Source organism: Nyctibius grandis, chromosome 6, assembly GCF_013368605.1.
Source record: "Nyctibius grandis isolate bNycGra1 chromosome 6, bNycGra1.pri, whole genome shotgun sequence".
Classification (NCBI taxonomy): Eukaryota; Metazoa; Chordata; class Aves; order Nyctibiiformes; family Nyctibiidae; genus Nyctibius; species Nyctibius grandis.
The window spans coordinates 81,900,792-81,923,419 of NC_090663.1; the positions used below are offsets into that span (position 1 = coordinate 81,900,792).

Here is a 22,628-nt window from a genome sequence, read left to right on the forward strand (position 1 = left end):
AGGTCCGAATGTTTATGGCGATATCTGTGGTTCAGCAAATTGCTTCTGGTTAGAGTTTTAAAAACCTTTTTGGTACTTCTGTTTATTTTGAAACAATTTTCTGTTTTATGTCTTGTCACTTACTGCATTGTTGAACTTCAAAAGTATATTTTATTCCAAAGAAAGAGTGGTGATAGCAACTTAGAAATGACACAACCTGAAACTTCACTGACAGATATTTTTATCTGTAAATTTTATCATTTAGAAGTTGAACTTTAAAAAACTTTGTAGAATGACTATCCCAGTATTTAAATTACTACTTCCTAGTGTGCCAAGATTTTGCCATTAACTGAAATAGAAATAAGCATATGTCATTGCAGTTGGAATAAAGAATGTTTAACTGCCATAGCTGCAAAACTAGAACTGATCCTGTTGAATGCCACTTTCTTTTATAATGCTCAAAGAAGTTCAGGGCCCCATAAAATACACCAAGTTGCTAAAACATCATTCATATGTGACTAATAGAATTCCATAATAATGAGTAAAGGTTAAGGAAGGTGAAAGAATTACAGTAGCACGTGACACCATAACAAAATCAAAGCTTGCATTTTAATGAGAAGTATTATTTAGCAAGTGGCAAACTAGGATGATTAAGTCAGCCTGCGAACAAGGACAACATTTACCTGTTTTTTCCTTTAGGTCGTTTTTGTTTAACCAAGAAAGATTTTTCCTTTTGATACTGCCTTTTCCAGCACCTTGTGGGATCTTTCCCACCACACTGCTTCCTCTGAATTGCATAATTGACCAGAGAGGAGGTCCAGGCTAGCCAGCAGAAACAGCCTGAACTACATGCAGTCATCCACTTCTGTAACTCATTTTCCCCTCGTTTTCTCTCCTTTTCTTTTTTCTTTTTCTCTTTTCTTTTTTCTTCAACATGGAAAAGAAGGAGTTACTATAGTTTTCTCTCAAACAAGACTTAAACTAGAGGCAATTTAAGTGCTGAATAATGCCTCAGTTCTTAGCAGGTGCTTACATTCATCCTGAGACTGTGACGGCTGTATGTGCTTAATTTTATGCAATGAATTCAAATCAATGAACTATTCAGGGTATTAAAGTTAATATGTGTAGTGTCTTATTCACAATATGAGTGAAATCAAGAGGTTTGGGGATTAGGTATGTCTATAAAAAAGGGGTTGTAGTTACTACACAAGAGCAAAGTCACTGCTCAATTAATGGCTTGACTGATGTTTCTGCATTCTGTATCCATCTTAGCTTCAGACAGCTATTTACAGGTGTAACTGTTACTGTGAAATACCTGACTGGAGCCAAAGAATAAATTAGGTAGAGGTGAACTGTCAACAGTTGTTTTTTTAAATGAAACTGGTCTTTATACACATGGAGGTCAATAAAGCATTACAAAAATAAGGGAGTTCCCCTTCTGAAGAAAAGTTCCACTCTGTTCTTTTGCAGTGCTTAATTTCAGTAGTAGTCACAGTAAAACTGTTAAATCTTTTCAACACAGACAAGCAGAAAATGTTGTAGCCAGATTTACCTCACAATAGATTTCTGTGTATGTATAGGATATTTGGTTTGTGCTAAAGTCAGCTGATGTGTATGTAACAAAGAAATGAGTGTAAGTAAAGGCTGGCGTTAGGAAAATGCTTGTTCCATTTGTCAAGCAAGGAGTTGCTGAAGAAAGTCTGTATTTTAATATGCTTGCTAAAACAAAATCTTAGAGATCTGTTGCATTTTCTGTCACAGGTCTTTCCAAGTTGGTTTTTTGCCTCTAATGCATTGGATAATTTTCTTTGTCAGTTCTCTCACCTTCAGGAAAATCTGCAGATGTGTTTCTCACAAATTTAGCATGATCTAACTGAATGAATGTTTTTCTTGACAAGAGTAAGGAGGTTTGTTATGTCTTTTTAAAAGTTAAATCCTGAAGAAGATAGACCTATAATCCTGCTTTTACTTAAATTCCTAAGTTGAGCTAACCTGAACCTCCCACATGTGTTGCAAATGAAACTAAGTCCTGTTATTGTTACAAATTTTCATTCAATAATTCTTGCATTCTGACAGAGGCAATACAGGGTTCCCTATTTTCACTTCTACGTTCAAACTCGTTTGAATGGAAAAAAAAAAAATAGAGTTATCTGGAATATACTTCCCTGCCTGTGAAAAGTGTGGAGAAAAACATTTTTGTGAATGTGTCCAGTTTTAAGTTTTGCTTAGGGAAAAAGACATTATTTTTGCAGCTGAAAAATTAAGTATTTTCATTTCATTATGTGCTGGATTGGTAGTTCCTCTACCAATCACTATGTTGGATAGACTGGCAAGAGATCAATACATGTGAGGTATTGAAATAATGTGTACAATAATGTATAAGGTATTTGACAGACTCTTCAAAGTATATTGTTAGTGTTGTCTTTCTGTTCAGGATCCAAAGACTATCCTCGTTTTTTTCTGGGATCCATAGGAAGACATTCTGTGATTTAGTATTCTCATTATCCTCAAGTTTTTTTAAAGAAAATGGGATGGTTTATTTTGTAGGATTTACATTTGCCACATCACACCTAGTAACAATTTACATAGAAAGCTTGTGGAAAAAAAAAAAATCTACCCAAAAAAAAGCCCTCCTGTTTTAACTGCCCTGTCTGTAACGTAAAATGACCTAAAGGAACATGACAGGTAAATGTTGCCCTTGCTCACAGGCTGGCTTAATCATCCTAGTTTGCCATGTGTTAAATACTTCCACTCATTGAAATGCATGGTTTGATAGTTACAGTGCATTGAAGACTGTGGTCTGTGTTTGGCTGAAGTTAAATAATCCATAATGATAGGTACAAGAAGCAAGGAGTGTTTCTTCAACAGCATTTTTTCCATGCTGTGGGACCATTCTGCATTTAGGACAGACATATTAGAAATACATTTTTTGTGCAGAGGTGGTGATGGAGCAGAGCTTCATTTTTTCCTGAAGGCACAATGTCACTCCTGCTCCTCATGGAGAATGGTACAATTGCCTCGGCAGCCCTGGGGATGCTGTAGTACCGCGGGGATGGTTGTAGTTTGGCTGCAAGAACAACAGATTAGGGGTGACTTCTCAAGATCTATCACTTATAGTTGGCTCACACTTTCATGCTTTATTTCCAGTCTTAGAGAGTTGAAAGACCGTCATTTTAAGAAAACACAAGGCTGAGAGGCTGCTTTAATCCTGAGCTAAGGCCACAAGCACAGGCCTGTACTGTCACAGACTTAATCAGAGCCAGCAGCTGGCCAGGAAGCTTTAATTTAGTGTGTGGGTTTTCTGATGATCACTAGTTGAAAACTCATTCATTTCTGTGGGTGGTCCACTGCACTGTGAGGCTGGTGTAATGCTTGTTTATTTTTTTTCTTTTGTCAAAAGGATACAAGTCTTCTCACTACTTATAACAACATTACCTTTTTACATAGTAACAAGTATGTATTACGCCTGAGTAAGGAGCTCTTAAAGAGAGAAGCTTCACTTCTTAAGTGTTGCATGGCATGTATATCTCTTTGGCAGGTCGATTGTTTGGAAATAAGTCCTTTTGATGCTGCATTTAATTTTAACTTCTCTCTCCGTATCCAGTGAATCTATTTGACTTCCTCAACCTGTGTCTGATAAAATTTATCTGAAAAGTGTTTTAAAAGCTTCTCTCAACAACCAACTCTGAACTCAGTCACCAGGCTTAAAATGTTGTTCTAACTTCTATAAATTTGGTGGTTTGAAACTAACTTGGGGAAGACAACAAGACTTTTGTTATGAGCAGGGCAAGTGTCTTTATATGTGGTTTACAGTTCATATGTTTGTTTTTAAGTCAGGACAGTGTGAACTCTTAAAAATAAACAAAGAAGAGAGCAAAATTCCACCACTTAAAAATCAGCCTTACAATGGTAAACAAAGCAGAGAATAATCAGTAGGGAAAACAATTTGTGGTTTAAAGAAAACTAAACTTCTGATCCTACCAGTAAACACCTGTTCCATTTTATGCATGCTTGGTCTACTGATTGCTAGGCGGTTACAGCTCCAAAGACAGACTGGACTAGTTGAAGCACAAAGTTGAGAAGGCTTCAGCAGAAAGGTGATCTGCAGGACAAAATAAAAGCTTCTAGAGCTAGAAACAAATTTGAACAGAAAGAAGAATATTTGAACTATTTTTCTTATGTCCAAGCATGAGCAATATCAAGCCTGGTTTATTAAGTATGGCTTATATAGCTTTTCATGCAGAAAGAATTTTAAACGAAACATAAAAACTGCTAACCTGAGAATATCACCTGGCTGTAAAGGCAGAGAAGTTGAGCTGGAGGTGCGGCTAAGTAGGAAGACTGCAGCATGCACTCACAGGAACTGTGTTGGCAGGAAATAGTCAATCAGAAAAAAAAGGAATCAGGTAGCCAAGTGTTTTCTCAGGAAAAAGTTGGCAGGAAAACACCCTTGTATAAAAAACCCCAGTGCAAATAAGGTGGAAAAGCTTACTTTAGTGCTTCCTTTTTTTTCCACCCTTGAGAAAGAGAACAGTAATCAACATTTTGACTTGCTTCAAAAACAGGCAGCCTGGCTGGCGGCCATAGGTAGCCCTGCTGTGAAAACATTTCTGTGGCTGATACTAATATTTCATGGTAACCATTACCATCCGGCAAGAAGCGCTCTACAGAAGGCTAACACAGTAACTGTTTTATTGCTGACATGTTTCAGTTATTTTAAACACTTCTTCCTGAAACAAATACATAAAGCAAGCATGTTTTGTGTAAGATACAAAATAAACAGATGACTAGAGACGATACAAATAAAAGAAGCAAGCCATATTGCAAATCAAATAGTGTAAAACTGTTGCAGGAAAAGTAGTTTATTATGAGAGAAGTGTTGTCAGTAGTCTTACATCTAGATGGCTCCATTTTTTATTTACTGTTTTGCTAAAACCAGATGTTCAGTATTATTTCAGTTTGTTCCACCGTTGTTTGGTACTCTGTCCATTTTATCATCTTGCCTAGGACCTTTGCATAGTACTTCAGTGGACTTCTGGTTTGACAGCCAAAGTCAATATTCCTTTAGAATCTCAGGTTTTGTTTATCACTTGCTCTAATTCTTTCCCCCAACTGATAAAGTTACTGGGGTATAAACTTATTTGGGTATATTTTTTACTCATATAGTTTTTTTAAGCAAATTGAATTCTCCCAGAAGGGAGAACATGCCCTCTTCTGTAATTATAAACTATATCCAGAGGTCATCATCTTCTGAAGTAGAATTTACTTCTTTTGATTTATTCATGTTCCAGGCAGATTCTCTTGTCTATATGAAGAATATATCTGACATAACTTCTAATTACTACTTTCACAAGGCCCTAGAGTGTATCAGCATCCATTTTACTATAACCATTAACTGAAAAACATTTTGCTATTTTCCCTTGAGGGAAGTAACAAGTTCTTTTTTTGCTAATAAAAAAAGTCTCTTCCATCTGTTTTATGATTAATCCTTGACTGAATTCTTCCCAGCACTAGAAATACGGAAAACAGATCACAGTACAGTCTTGCAGCTTCACAACCACCTGGTATGCCATATCACAAGTACACAGCTTAAATATAAATGTGATTTATATTGGCAAATATTCTACCAGAAGGACTGATGATAACTGATGTAGCAGCTACTGGAAGCTTTTGTTATTTTTTTTCCATCAGATATTCCTTATTTTCCCTTAAAACATGTCCAAGCATAGTAGGACAAAGTGGGTAAAATTATTTTCATAATTTTAGTAAATAGATTAAATTAATTTCATAGCTGACGTATTTTCCAAATGTACTTTCTAAGAATATTTTCTAAATGTTTTCCACTGTTGTACTGGTTAAGGGTCAGCTAGATATCTTACCAAGGGGGGTGCACTGTGTTGTAACCCTACTAGATCTGTAGGGTTTATGGGCTTTTTTGAATGGCTGTTTGTAAGTGATTCAGATTAATGTCTCAAAGTCTGGAGGAACCTTGGTCCTGACACAGGGCAACTGTGTTACCCTTGCTCTATCCTGGGTCATTTTGGGCAAGGTGGCTCTTGTACTCATCGGTATCACTGAGTTTTAGGCCTAAGTGTCACAAGGATGATACTATTCTTTATGAGGTGGCAATATGTCATGCAGTCATTATTCTGGTATTGGATGTAGCAGTTTTTAGTTTTTCTTCCTTAACGTATCCCTGATGTGATACTCACAAGAATATTTTACTGCAAATTAGAATAAATTAGGGGAAATCGATTTGTGTTTTGAAGCAGCTGAGATCTTCCTCAGTGGCAAAGCTCCTGTTCACTTCAGAGAGAGCAGGATCATGTCTCCTTTCAGAGACGTGCAGCATATTTCAGTAAGTACACATTACATAACTTGTCCCACATTTCTTTCTCTTTTTAGTATCCCCGTGTTATGAAAATTATGTTCCCATTAATCATTATAGCTGCTCATCTTTTTCTGTGAAAATAAATTGCCCTCTGCTGCTCTTCCTGCACAGGAACATATTTAAATCAAAACAAGTGTATATACCTGATTGGTTCAGGGAAGGGAGTGTCAGCTAATGGGGGCTTTGCTACTGCAAAAGTATGAAACCAGCAAAAGTATGAAACCAGGATTTGTCTCTGTACTCAGTGGATTGCAATGCTGTGTGGTAGTGTCACTTGCCAAATAAGATTTCCCCTTTCGCACATGCATAGCTTCTCTGAATGTCAATGGAAACTGTGTGCATGCATTGCAGGGAGACCTGCAGTGGAGTCTTAAATGTAGTATTGAATCCTACAGCCTATTGTATCATATCTCCATCTGAAAACACTTTGGCTGGAAAAGCAGTACTTTCTTGAAAGCACCTATACAACTGGGGAAAAACAGCAGGCCTCTAAATTCTCGTGTAAGATTGTCACCGACTTTACTGAGACTGTTTTTAGAAAGCATTTAAAATCTAGATGTCTAAAATTACATATGCAGCACCATATTCAGGCTACAAAACAGTGGGCAGATTTTAAGACATGATGGGCATTTATGCATTTTACTGTTTTCAGGTCTCAGCGCTTCTGAAAAGCCAGTCACTTTTATTTACATGCTTTGAATGTGGATTTAGTGACTTAACTTATCCAACACTGTAAATATAGAGGCTAGGTTATTTTTAGACTTCACAATGTGATACTGGGCAAAAGGACTTTTGAAACAGAGATTACTGGTTACAAAACCACAGACTTGGACCAACATTTTTCAGTAACTGTCTATTTCTTTTTATTCATGACATTAATTGGGAAGACTGAGATAGCAAGTTAAAGGCTGGTTGCAGATGGTCCTCAGGGAACAGATCCTATATCTAGAGGTCAGTTTTCTCCAGTGAAGAGATCTGAGGAAAATTCACCCTCAGGACAGATTGAATGTTCTTTTAAAGTATATGTAAGAAACGAATTCAGGATTAGTTGTATACGGAAAATGAGTTTCTTATTTGGCCTCTGAAGAGAGACGAATTTATGTTGGTCTTATCGAATAGCACATGTTATATTTTGGAAAATAAATATAAAAAAAGTCTGGAAGTTTTAGGTTGAAATAGGTTAATTTCATTCAGACAATGAAGTACTTAAGGATCAGGCTTTTCTCCTGACCTCTACAATTTTATGGTGAGAAATGAAATCCTTATGCAGTGGAGGCAGCAGAAATTAAGAAGTCATCTAAATAAACTTTCTGGTCGTCTTCAGCTGACAATCATATGACCAAAGCAAGTGATGTTCCTTTTACAACCATGCAATATTTGCTGATGTTGTAGGTATTGTCAGTTAATATTCAGGCTTGTGAAGCAGGGACACCTGGATGTGTTTTAAAAGCTTTCAGAGACTATTTGTTTAATAAAGTAGCAGAATGACTATTTACTTGTAAGGTAACACTTCTAAAGCTCTAAGTCTACCTCTGGCATTTGTGAAGGTTCTTCCTAATGTGTTTTTGCATATGCAGACTCAGTATTAGCAGAGAAGAAGTAGAGTCTATTGGATTTGTTTTTTTCCCCAGAATCAGAAATGAGATGTAGACCCCATTTTTGAAGTTATAGTCTGGCTGAACTTGTTTTCCATTTGGTGTTTTCATTATCAAAGAAGCTTAAGAGTTTCTGTCTTGTTACTGTTAATTTTGCTGAGGAAAAAGATAACACCTTTGCCCACCACCAAAGCTGTCTCCATGTGAAAATGGAGATTCTTCTTTCAGAAAAGCCCAACTTGAAAAAGATTCAACACAATTGTTGTCACCGTAGAGGGAAAAAAAAAAAAAAAATCATATTTCATATTTGGGCTTTTTTTTCCTATCTCACGTGTAGGGAACCAATTTCTGCTGTCAGTTAGTGGTGCAAATCATTAGCAACCATCTTAGCGAATTTTCATGAAACGGTACTGATGATGTTGCTGTTCTACTTTGTGACGTTTCCAGTGTTTGAGCATTTCCTGGTGATCCCATTAACTTCTAAGTTAATTGGAATACTTCATGGCTGAAATATAGAAAGCCTGTAGTTGAGCAGATGTTCCTTTTATAAAGTTAGTGTAAAAGTACTGAATTAGAAGTACCATGTCTTTGTTGCTGTGTCATCAAGATGACGTGACCTTATTTTTCAAAAGTTTTAACATTGGTCCCAAACAACTTTAAAAGGCTCTGCTTGTCCGTACCTAACCTCATTACATGAAAATGAATACTATATCATTAGCTTAAGCAAGTGTAAACTTTAAAACTGTAACACATCACAACCAAAGAAGTGTGTTACTATATTATACCGCCCAAATATACCTTTCAATTTGACCTCTATGAAGTGGAAAATATTGCAGTAGTTTTCATTGTGTGGAGCACGTCTACTATACTACTGTGTAGTTGTTCTGGGGATAATTTCTAAGCTTGTGATTCATTCTTGAGATTTCTTCCATTTTTTCCTTTAGCTGTTATTAGAGTCATGCACAAAAGATCCCACAGGGAGCAGATTGCCATAGTAAGTACATATTTTACAGTATTTTTGGAAGGTGTACAATAGGTGGATACTCTTCTTTACCAAGTATGAGGAACAGTGTTGGAAGTAATACTTGCTGAATTACTATATCTAGATTACACCATGATCAGTCTGCCCCTTTAATTTTTTTATAAAAAGTAATCTACTGCATCCAAATAACCGTGAATTCAAGTATATAACTCTTAAACATGGAGAATCAAAGACCAAATTTTGATCCATAGTTCCATCTTTGCATAGATGGCTGCAAGAAGAAATATTTTAAAACAGGAGAAGAAATATTTTACTCTTAAAACATGCTTTATTCACTCTTAGTGTTGTTGCTTTTACTTGTTTCTTCACAGATTCACTTAGTTTAGAAATTCCACGACTAATGGGCTTGTTAGATGATTAACAGAAAACAAAACTCCTACCATCTCATATTTTCCACTTTACAAGAGTCCAACCATGCCATAGATATTTTCCATTCTCAGTCTTGATATCCTACAGATGTGGAAATAAAACTCCTTACACTGTATGGGAATGCATCATGGAATTGTACATGTGTGTTTCACTTTACTGAGTAATTTCTCCATTACTTTAGCTACACTGAATGTGGGCATTGTGCCCAGTGGAATAACACTTGCTGTACCAAGACTTTTATATGCCTTAATTCAGATAAAGCTTATCTGTCAAATCAAATAGAAACTGCCAGCACTTGCAGATTATATACTTTTTGAAATTCCTCTTTTGCTTAGGATAGTGAACAGAACTAAAAGGAACAAGAAACTATTGAATGCAAAGGTCTGGAACTTCAAGTTGTCTTGATAGTTCCATCCCTCTTGAAAAATATACTGCAAGAATAAAAGTCATTGTTGCAGGACTTAGGGCTATTTTGAATAGAGAACTAGGAGTGTAGAGCTTATTTCCCCAGAAATGTGGACTCCCTTTTGTCTGAACTCTGACAGATGCTATTCTTCAATGTCATTTCACTAGGGAAAAAAAAAAATGTGTAGAGAATACACATATAAATACGAAGGCTGAAAGTTTTTTTCCTAAGGAAATATTTGTCTTGATGCTATGATACTTGGTTTAGAACAAATAGTCATGATCTGCAGCCCTAGGAAAGAAGAGGCATGGATGGATGATATTTTAGGGAAGACAGATACAATTTTTTTGCTTAAGAAATTAAAATAAAAACCTATATAATGCTGTCATCCTATTTGGAAGGGGAAGATAACTTGGGCATGCATGGCAAGGAAGCTGGAAACACCAAAGTCTGCATGATTTTTTGACAGTCCACATAATGCATTTTAACTATGCCAACATCCTTCTCTTTCTCCAGCCTATGTTGTGCCACTTACGCTTAGTATCTTGAATGGAAATGGCTGATATTTTATATAGTGTCTGCAGTGATGGAGTTTGTGGACATGTATTCACACAAACTTACTATATGTTTGTTAGTTATCCTAAGGCTGTTCCTTGCTACTTTGACTTTAAGGAAGATTCGTTAGCAATGGGTGCTTTGTTTTCCATTTCTGTACTTTCTGTCTCTTTTTTCCAGAAGATTTCTGTTTCCAGGAATTAGCATTGCTAATTTATTAGAACAGATTTTTTTCTTTAAGCTATTTGTTTATAAAAATACTCTACCAGCAAACTGATTTTATTATTATTACACCACCTATTTAGAAGCAGAGGTTAACTGTTAACTCTGCTTTGTTGAGAAAGAAGTGGCGAGTTTGACAAGTTTTACTCACTCGTTTTTAAATTAATCATGCAACTTCTTATTAAAGTAGTTTTCAAGGAGTCACAAAAGAAACTCTTACACCATCTACAGTGACATAATTTTTCATGCATGTCACCTTCTCCCCAGGTTAATGGAAGAGACTCCTGACATAAACATGCCTTGTGTTGATTAAGTGCCTTCATTTGATGCATTTGAATATGGCTGTTACTCTTTCCCTTTTAGTGGCACAGTTGAGCGCCTTGGTAGTAGCTCAGTGTATATTTTACGTTACTGTTAGGATAGATACAAAAAAAAGCGCTCCTTAGTAACAGATATCATCAAGACCATCTGAGTCTTAATTATTGAAGACTGAAGACATTGCCAGTGATGATTTTGCACACTGGCTCATGGGGAAACTCAAATATTCTGTTAATTTGCTTTATTATAGACTTTCAGTGATTCTAGAGTGGTAACATGGGAGAGGACAGGTGCTTCCATTGTGATAAGACAAATGCAGGCTCCCCTTCTGTTTCTTCTGATTTTTTTTAACTAATCCTTCTACTGCCCTTTGAGGTTAATCCCTATTCACTCTGCTCTGAATACTATCAGTAAACAGCTCCAAAGCCTCACATTCTCTGTCACAGATTTTAGTGAATTTTGTCTGGCAGACTGGGCCGTAACTTGATCAGTCTCTTGAATTACTAGATTGTTTCTTCAAAGGATTTGGAGCTTTCTTGCTATTTCTTTTCTGAGCTGTAAGAATGTAATTGTGCTGGTTAAGTATGCACTACTACTATAAATAGTTAGTGGATTACAGGTGAAGGTAAGAGCTGGGAATGCCTGTGTTGAAGTCCATTGTTACCATTGTCTCAACAGCCTTGGGCAATTCACGTGCTCTTTCATTGTCATATTTTCTTCCATTTGTACAATGAGATAATGACATCTATCCACCCCATGGTGTTGAGGTCAGGAATAATTAGCTAGTATCTATGTGGTAGTCATTAAATAGTGCTGTATGAATACCTCCTATATCATCTTATTTACCTCAAACTATAAAGTTTTATGGCATTTGAGTTCCACTTCTGCTGCAGCACATATGTGGGCTAGCTGATAATTAGATTGTTTGGCATCTGGTGTCCAGACTGATCTTTAACTGTACCATCTCTTCTCTATTGAAATAGAGGCCTTGTCAGGGAGAGCATATAGTCTATAAGCTTATATGGTTTGTGTGCCATTGCCCTCTATTGGACAGCACTAGACCTGGTTAAAGTGCTTGTTTTGGGCTTAAAAAGTTGGATGCTGAAAGAATACACCAAACATTTATTCAGGACTTTGAGTTTTGAAAAAGGCAATTGCTTTGTCAGTAGTTGTCCGCTTCAGGGTCCTTCCCCATTCTCAGCCATTAACAAAGATTAGATTTTACTGCGTAGTTGATGAGCACCTGAACATGCTATGTGCTGTTTATGCTTATAGGCTTTTCTGTTAGAAAAAATGATTAGAAATACTGTAGTTGAGCATATGCTGACTTTATGTTGATTCTTCTTTTCAAAAAATTACTGATTTTCTGAGATTAAACTCAAGTGCATCTATTAATAACAGGAAGTGACTCATTAAAACTAAGATGGCTTACAAATTGTTAATAGTATTGAAAAGTGGCAATTGTTTTATAACTGCCATAGTCCCATGAGGTTGTCCATGCTGGATACCAATGCATCTGTTATTCTGATTCTGAATGCCATAAAGCTTGTTATTTTCCATTTTTGCCTTGGGCAAATTCTGCTTGTCTACAGCCTGCTTAAAATTATTGTTTACAACATACAAAATTATTTTTCCAGCAATTAGCATATCTTTCCTTAGGTTTCTTTATTTATAGGGAAAAAATAAGTCATAAACCTCTGCAGTACTTAGAGAAAATTATCCTCAGGTTTTGATTTATTTTAAAGATGAAAATAGATCTAGCTATTATTAATAGCTAGGGGTTTATCAACACCTTTTCTATGTGTGTCACTTATATTGTAACTATACAGCTGTATTTGGACTGTGCTGCAGCACAATATGTTCTCCTAGTTCTATATTAATGTCTATTGATTAACCATTATCTTTCTTTCTCCACAAAGAAAAGACCCCACAACTTAGGTGAGCATGCACGCAAACACTCCTGGGGTCCTTTTGTTTTGAATATAAAATCCTTAAGTCTTTTCTTTAGGTTTGAAAATGTGTGAACAAACACCAAACATTTTATAGCATATGGAGCACTGACTCAGCAGCATCACAAGACTTCTTTTTAAAATCCAATAATATATCCAGTGAACAATGTAAAAGCACTAATGTTCAATTTGAGGAAAACTGGATCCTGGCCTGGAACCGTCCGCCTTTCTTTCTGGACTTAAAATTACTCATTACACCAAATACTTATTCCACAAGACTCACATTCAGTAATTGAGCAGTCTGCCACGCTGTAGTCATTTTAAATGCCCTTAAATGTTGATGAATGCACCAGAAAATCTAGGGCATTTCAAGCAAACCCAAAGTGCATTCTCTGGAGGGTAAAACATCATACAAAACCAGTGACTGTTCATCTGTGTAGTGAGATTTTTAATCTGTTGCAGATTACTGAAGTCAAGGGAGTTATGTTAAACTGTGCATCTGGCTTATGCTTGCTTTCTTTACCAAAGAAATACTTATGTATTTAAGAATTTACCAAAGGAGAATGAAAATGTAACCATGAAAAGGAATAGTACTGAGTCTCTTATGAGCTTGTAAACCCTTTGTAGAGCAAAGCTGTTAAAATGCTGTTGTTAAGCTTTATCAGTTCCCCAAGTTTCACATGCATCAATCATTTTTCTTGTATTGGGGGCAAAATCCTGCTTGCTTTACAAATGCAAAAACTGCTTTGTGATTCATTTCACGTAAATAGTGAAAATTTGATCTGGCTTTTCACAGATTGTACATGCTCTCCTTATTTCCTTAAGAGCTATTCACCCAAACAGCCTGAATAGTGTAAAGACTGGGTTCACAATTTATTCTTAATATTTATTTCTTCTTTAAAAAGTATGTTTCAATTAAGAATTCAATTTCAATTAAGAAGCAAGAGAACACAGCAATGCAGCCCTTACGAACAAACCTACAGGAACTAAGCAGAGGTTTAGATGCATGTAAGGTAGACAAGTAATTATAGCAAGTAGATGTTAGTTGCAGGTTTTACAGTGGGGATGAAAATGTTCAAACAATAAAACTGCTCTGACGGTATTATTTTACCTGGGTAGGTTGTGCTTCACTGCATTTCCTTCCTCTGCTTATTCAGTATGAAAATGAAATTGTACTGAATTTGACAAGTTGCCATTTGACCTGGTGTAGATTTAAGCTACTAGAAGCTCATATCAGCATGAGGTCACTGACAGGCAAAGTCAGTGAATCTAAAAATGGTGCAGAAAAAAAGAGATTAGGCTTACTTGGGTTGAGATTATTTAAACAAACAGACAAGAATTTAGGGAAAACAAAATTGTGTTTCTCATCTGGTTGGTCAAATCACTTTATTTAAATGATACGATTTACATCTCTGGCATGCACTCTCAAATAAAGTGTCCTTTGCAGTGAGCGAAAAGTCTTTAGAAGTGAAAAGCCTTTTATAAAGATAATACAGTCTTTTGCTACTAGGCAGAAAAGCAATGTGGATAGATATTTGGTTGTGTTAAAGCAAACCAAAATGAAAACAAATTATGAACAAGAGTTGTGAACATCATCATCTAACATAACTAAAGAAACTAAATTTTCAGTTATATTGTGTATTCAAATACTCTGCGTATTAACAGAGACACCTCTGAGGGTGAGCACAAAAACAATGTATTTAAAATATCAAGAGAATTTGTTCCTCACATTTACTGAGCAGATCTGTGCATTCAAAAACAAACGTAAGAAATACTTGCATTAATATATTCAGAACTCAATGCACAACAGTCACAACTATTTGATAGAAAGATGCTTTGCTAGTGAAGGAATGGGGTGAAAAGCAGAAAGTGAAAAATGCCATGTGGCTCTTCATAAAGCTCCGTATACATTAATATTTCATTTAGTAGTCTGGGCCTGCTGCTTCCATTGAAATCGGTATGTTGTCTCAATCTGGTTTTAGCCTGATTTCCTTTGTAAACAAGGCTATATGATCTGCCTGCATGCCTGTGTGTATGTCTGTCCTCCCATTAATAACTTTGAAAATGTTTATTTGTTTCATTTCTATGTGGCAGTGGAATAGATCTCAAAGACAATCCATTAGTCGCAGACTCTGTAAAAACAGACGGCTGGGTGGAGGACGGATACACTTACCAGGGCTGCTGTTGAGGGAAATGCTGCAGTGTGAACTTATTCCTTATTAGATATGAGAGAATCCATATGGGAAAAAGAGCTAGTAAATTCGCAGCAGGAGGAAAAAAAAATCTGTAGTAGATCATGTTAAACACCCAAGTTAATCTATAATAAGATATGAGGCTACATGAAACTCGACATCAGTAATTCTCATGTTCACAGAAGTATTTAATGATGAATTCCTTCTTGTGAACAGAAGAGAATTATAAGGCTACACTTTGTTTTTCTTGGGACGTTGACAGAAAGTCAGTCATTATGTCTGAAACACTCTGATTCTGCCATTTTTACGTTTGTTGCATATTTTGGGGGGAGAGGTTAGAGCTTGATCATAGAGTATGTTTTTCTGTATTGGTATGTGATCACAGCATTAAATCCTTTTTAATATCATTTTATATCATAACTCTTTTGTAATATCAGAATTTAAAAATACTTTTGGTAATTTTTAATTGCATGTACCTTAAAATTAAGCACACATTTCCTTCTGGTAGATTAGGCATCTGATTCTGAGAATTAAAATAATTGTATTGGGTAAAAATATGCTTTACTGCAAACTCATTAATCTGGTTTCCAGTTTAACAATGGAAAGGATACAGTTCAAAACAGAAACCTGAACTTGACTTGAATACAGGGAATCATTTTATTATGTTAATATGGACCACAGTTCAGTAAAATTTGTAAGCATTATATAATTTTCACAATGTAGGCCTTCTGTGAAATACACATGCACTAGCATTTATTGAATAGTTAAGGCCTTGATGACTTTGAATTATAAATTTCACTGAATTTCACTTTGAATTATAATTTCACTGAAATGAAGCGAAAGGTTGATGTGTACTTCCAGGGAGATAGGCCTGGATCCAAAGACAAGCCTTTAAGGCTGATGGGCTACCACAGTCCCATTGGTTTCAGTGGGAATATTCCCAGTCATGATAAAAGGGGACATTATGGGATTCTGCAGAGAAAAATGTAGTTTTTCTTGTGTGGCAGGAAAATTTGATCATGTGGGCATATGACTCTGAGGTGCAAAGCTCATTTTCAGGCATATCATGGCAGCCTTGTTCATGTAATTTTTCTAAATAATCTTTTCTTTGCAAGTTCATAATTCGTGAAATAAATTTGTAAGGTGATATAGCAATATGATCCTAGTTCAAAGGTTTACAACTCCCACGTTTTCATTTCCTGCTTGATCAAAAGGATCAGTTGATTTCAGGGAGACTTCTGTTTGACTAGAGAATTACTGCCAACTTAAACTCATTAAGGGTATATTTTTCATGTTATTTGCTCTTACGAGAAGTTCCAGCTCAATCAAGCCTGGGTTTAATTTTCCTCTTTCCTTTATACCAATTATATTTTATAATTGCTATAATGGAAAAGTCTTTGCAGAAGGGAGTATTTTGTAATATATTCTTTCTTAGTGCATGTATGTTTTAGTCCTTTCTAATCTAACCACTTTACTCACAGCTGACAAACTTATTGAAACTAAGGATAGTTAACAGTGCTTCTGCAGTAATTTTACTTGACTGTGCTTGACAGATCCTTGAAGAGAATGCCCCACAAAATGAGGAGGATGCAGAGCACTTTGTAAAACTTGGGGTATTCATTTAATGCTTTAACAACATCTAAACTACCCAATAAGCTTGGAATACATATATTTTTAGCCACATATTTCTAGTGATTAAATAAGCTGTAAATGCAAGATATGTATCACCAGCAAAAATTATTTGCCATCTCTCCAGATCCATCAAGATAGTTTAGTTATAACCAACCATCCAAATGTTTGCTACTCGTACTAGACTCATACCGTGTAACACATGTCAGAAACCTTCTTTCACATACCAATTTCTATGTAGAACAGGTATTGTTCTTGATAAACAACTTATCTCTGTCTTCCAAACTGAGGATACAAATCAAAAGCTTTCTAAACATTGAGCTACCTAGATACTAAGAATAACTGCCCAGCCAGTCAGATTACCAGACACCGTAGCAGTAAACGTTCAGCAAGTAGTGCATTTCACAGAGACGTAAAGGCTGTTCAGCCTCTGACTTGTTTGATAGTTTATTACAAAATTAACTTGCAATCCAGTTTAAATACACTCTGAATACTTTCCTCATCCTTTTTTTGTTGTTCAAGTATCATGGTACTGATCTCTATTAATAACACCTTTCTTCCTGTTGTGTTCAGATTATTTGATTAATTACAATATGTAGAACTTTATCGAAACTGTCTTGAAATCCATCTGAAATGGATGACTGCATAAGATTGCATATATCTACATGTTGTAGGGATTCAGGTACCATGACCACAGATGTATTTAACTGTTGCCACAGTAAAAATATTCATTTATTTACTTAGCTCATTTTAAAAATGCAGTAAAGAAAACATGTGGCAAATAAGCCAGTGCTTCCAAGTATTCCACTTCCATTGGAACTTTCCCAGGTCTGGTTTTATCTAGTACCTTGGAACTCAGATATCAAACATACCCAGAAGACCTACAAGAGCCTGTAAAATGCTTCTTGCATTTAAAATGCCCTTATGTTACTTTTATTTTCACATTAACTCAGCTGCAAGCACTTGTACTCTCTCCATCTACATCCTTTCTAGATTTTTGTCTTGAGCACATTGGTTGCCCCACTTTCATCCCACCCCTTGCCCCAAGAAATGTGTATTATTTTTGCCTTTTGATGAACAGAACAATCTTAGGTTAGGTGTAAAACTGAGTCTATTCTAGAGGCTGCTAGCCCTGCAGTCATGTGAAAACTGCTCCATTCAATTTTGCCTCCTCATTTCTTTAGTTCAGAGATGGTTAGGCCAGCAAGAAACTTTCCTTCTCCAACTCAAATCTAAGGCTTGTAAAGCTGGAAGAAGGGAAAATATGCCAGGCCCTTCAGCTGCTCATGTTGGACGCCTCCATCCCCTTGGCTGTGGATTGTAGTTTGAATCAGCTGTTGACAAGCAATAGTCAGACCTGGAATCCATGGACATTATATCAGGATCTGTTCTGGACCGTTGACTGCAGTAAGCGTACTGCAGCTGAGAGCCAGCCTGTGTGGCGGCACTTGGGGCAGACAGGGAGCTTTTGGGGGGTGACATAATACCCGATTGCTTCCCTCCTAATAAGGCTACACTACCACTCGGGGCTGGAGGCTCATAAGAAACTTTCTGTTTCCATTCATCTGGTGGCTCAGGAAGTGTTTTCCTGCGAGCAGCTGATACTACGTTAGCAGCAATGGATTCCTGCATACTTTGGGGTGCAAAAGCTTCATCCACTAGGCCAAGAGGGGATCTTGCTGCTGCTTCCCAGGGAGTCAGTCTCTTGCCGGGCCTGTCGGCTGCTGTGTCTGGCTTGCTGAAGTAATCAGGGGCAGGCTGAAATATAAGAGGAGAAGTAGGAGACATGGCTTGAGAAATGAATGAAGGTGGTCTCCCAGGAAGTGATAACGAGCGTCCACTGCTTCTTTCCTAGAAAAATAAAATACCAAATATAGTTACAGTTATTAAAAAACAAAAAAGGAAGCCCCTTCTCTTCACTTCCAAACGGGAACAACACACCCTGAAAGCATATGACATCCTGGCAATCCCTTTTTATGGCTGTGGGTACTTTTTAATATTTTAATGTAGTGGAAAGAGAGGAGGTAGTAAAAAGGAAGCAGAGAAAGAAACGGGAACAAAGACAGAGCAAACTGGGTTTTTGAAGAGAGTAAATAGACCAAAGACAGGCTTTTAGTGAAAAGGTACAGTTACGTTAGCAATTGTGCAGCTTTTCCACTACTTAGCTACTGCGCCTTGTTCTGAAAAGGCTATTCTTAATAATGAAAAAGGAAGTCATGTTGTGACAGTTCTCTGTGTTTACAAGATTCTTTTTAACATGTGGGCACAGCTTAATTTATTTGATAACAGGCTCTGTCTAGGACATCTGTCTGAGAACATATCTTTGGCAATCTCCTTTAAAGAAAGGCATTTCTTACTCTTAAAATTATTAGACTTATCCTAGTTTTCACTTTTCAGAGCACAAAAATGAACACAAAAACTTAGACATTAATGCAATCATTTGCACTTAATACCCTTACAGGACGCTACTTAACCTGCCTTCTTTAAAAGGCAATGCCCTCAAAATTTCGGTACATTCCGACCCATTTATAGGAGCAATCCATTCATATTTGACAAATTCTAATCTTCTTAGTAATACAGCACTTTGAAACAGAAACGGTGTTCACGAGAATGTTTTGCTGCAACAGTCATTTGGCAGCATACAGGACAGGTACAGCCTTTTCCCCAAGCCAGACATGTTCTTTTTGTTACACAGATAAATTATATTGTTCTTAGTGATCTCTATACATGTCATTCCTAAACTCATTGATTTACATCCACTGATTCATATCCTGAGGTTTAAATGCCTTTAACTCTGAAATCCGGTGTGAAATTCCAGGCTCTTTTGCCAGAGGTTTTGCTAGAATTTCATTTAAACAATATTGGCCTGTGTTGCTTTTCCTAAGGAGCTTCCAGAACTTAAATTACTGTGAGGATAATCTAGATACCAGACATAGGTATCTGATCATAAAAGGTATAGCTTATCTGGCAAAGATTCACACAGAAATGTCATGTTTTACAGGCTTTTTTTGTCACAGGATCTTGATGCATTTAAGAAACTTAAAAGACTTCTGCTTCACACAAGCTTTTAAGTTATGCTTTAATACCAGCCTTGCATGTGAGAGATGGAAATGGCGAAAGAGACTACTGATTTCATTCTTTTCAGTCCGTTTGGTGGTGCTCAGTCTGAATCTCTTTAAAAAAGTGTAGAGTGACATACAGAGGTTAGGTATTGAGAGGTTTGACAAGTTTCACAGCTAAGGCTTTCTAACAGGACTATCCTTTCACCTCTTAGCTATGACCAGCTATTCCCAGTTTGCAGCATGGATCTGTATTTGGCTGGAATGTTAGGCCTTGCAGGAGGATATACAGTCAGCAAACTGGAACATCAGTAGTGCCTTGGGAATGAGCTTGGTTATGCTAAAATTCCTTGTATTTATTTTTTTGTTTTGTTTTTAACTTTAGTCAGGTTCTTAGGGATGAAATTACTAGGTAAGAATCCCAGTAGTTCATACTGTCTCATGAGGTGAAGGATGTTTCATTTTGTAAGGATGGCTTTCTTTGGTTCTGAATAGGATTACCCAGTGATCACTCTATTAGATTAAAACATGTGTGATAGATTTTTCCAATGAAATTTGATTTACAGACTGCCAGGTAAACTGCAACAATTTACCTGGCCGGTGAGAGATTGTGCCAATTTATCTGGAAAAATGTATTTCCTTAAAAGTTGATAAATATTCTCCTTTTTTTTTTTACCTCAGAACCCCACGATAAGAATAGTTATTTCAAGTCTTGTCCATTTTGGCAAAGTACTATTTTAAAGCACTGGCTTTCAATTTGCCAGAGTGGCTTATGCATTTTTTTTTTCCATTGGTCTCCTGGATCTTGCATATTTATGCCCATTTCTAGACTTCACCTTAATAGCCATCATCTGAGAGACTTCATTCTGACAGAAAACCAGACCAGGTTATCCAAAGAATGCCCCAGTAGACAGCTTTGTTGGGTGCTAAGTATCATGCTTGGAGACTAGATACATTGGGTACAGTGAACACCTTCAGTAAGATCTGTATCACTGAAGACAATCAATGGTTACTTCCTTCTGGATGATTGTTCAACCCACATCCAAATCACAGCAACAAAGTTCCTGCTGCAAAATCAAACTGTCAAACTATGGTACTGTCAGCTGGGTGATTCTCATCTGGAGGCAGCTCTTTAGCATACTTGGTGCTGTTTTGATATTCCTGGACCAGTCAATTTCTTCTCCTTTCCTACCTGGCAGCTTGTATTTAGATATAGTTCTGATGATAGGCTGGTTTTTAACTTTAAAATTCTAAAATGTGAAAATGCATATCTCTTTCCTCTAGAGTTGGTAAAGTAAGGATTAATCTCTCCTTCCATGAAGGAAGGGCCGAACAGTCTGTGTTTTTAACTAAGTGTTATCTTTTTGGATTGTGAGAGGACAAAATCTACGAGGGTAAATAACGTTCCAGATTATTTACCTGGAAAAAAAGCTAAAGTACTTTGTCCATTCCATAAGTATCTGAAGGAATTTGAGAAAAAAGTTGAGAGCACCCTACTTACTCATTTCCAGTTATAATGTTGTGTCTGGCTGTCTGACTTTTGATGGAGAGGAAGAGGCTATTGATAGAAGGAGCTGGCTGAATTCTCTACATTTCCCAAAGAGAAAAAGTCGTAACTGTGCTGAAGGTGGGCAGAAGAGGTTTTGAAGACTCAGAAAACCCAAGAAGATGAAAATATAGTTGGCTAAAGTGAGCCTTAGTTATTTTGAATTACAATCTTCTTAAAATAAATAGCAGTTGTCATCATCATCTACATTCCCATAAGCTCAGAGAGAAGGAAACAAAAATTTCTATTTATTTCATTTTTAATAAATCTGGAAAAATTAAATATCAATTTTGGCTGAAACAATTATACGAAGTTTTGTAAAGTGTGTGCAACTTGAAGCAGTTATAACCCTTTGGGTTTAGGGGAATATTTTTCTAATTTTCATGTCTGTTTCACAGAAAATTATTGAATTTCTTTCATCATTCATGGAAGAAATATAGCAAATGCATCAGTTACATGCAGTATGCCGTCATGCCTCAGCGTTTACCCTAAGGAGGAGGAATTTAGTCTCTACTGACTGCTAAGATTGCTATGGTAGTATCTGTGTAACAAAAGTAATCCAATAGCACCCTGCACAGCAGATTTTTGTACATTGCATAGCGATATACTTTTGCAATAATTTATTGAGTTAAAAAATAAAATATTTCCATCTACCCCAACTTTGTTTTGAAATTGAATAATCTTTGGCTTCGGAATATACGTTATCGCACATTTTTTCACACTCTGTGGTAAATAGGTTTGAAACACTTGTAGAAAAGCATGATTTTGCTAAAATATAAGTGTATTTCAAATGCAGGAACTGAGAGATGATCAATATTGCTTTGTTTTCATTGCAGTCAATTTTTATTATTGGTAGTGGTGTTCCTAGACTGAAAACCTAGGTCTGAACATTTCTAAATTCAAAGCAGACCTGTATTTGATATCGATATACTGATTTCTATGACTACGTTGGTGCTCAGGCCCTTCAAACTAACACACACAAACTTTGGAATTAAGGCAACTTTTAGTCACTAGAATTCATTATTCATTTACTGGACAGCAGCAGTCAGATGTAGTGATACTTTCTGTTATTTTCCCTTCATATTTAACTCTTGAAGATACCTATTTTGACAAGTATGTACTAAAAAGAATGCACAAACCCCAGATCATAACTGAGACAGTGGGAAATAAGTGTAAATAGAGAATAATTATTCTACTCTGTCTCCCTTAAGCTACAAGAAGATTATAAAAAGCGGAGTAGAGATTTTTCATTCTTATTTCCAGAAATCAAGGGAGAGGGGAAAGAGTGATATGCTGCCAGAATTATTACACTATCACATATTGTATTACTGTAATCTTGTTGTAAAACATTCATTATAATGCTGTACCAGCACTCA

General features: G+C 36.4%; 1 protein-coding gene across 1 annotated transcript in view; it reads right to left on the bottom strand.

The window, feature by feature from the left end:
- Positions 1 to 17,519: 17,519 nt before the first annotated feature.
- Positions 17,520 to 22,628, bottom strand: part of SYNPO2 (synaptopodin 2) — an 85,886-nt gene continuing 80,777 nt past the window's right edge. Inside the window, exon 5 of the mRNA XM_068402755.1 lies at positions 17,520 to 18,498. Within this exon, the coding sequence (XP_068258856.1) occupies positions 17,932 to 18,498 (567 nt within the window). The 3' untranslated portion in view covers positions 17,520 to 17,931. The remainder of the gene's footprint in view (positions 18,499 to 22,628) is intronic.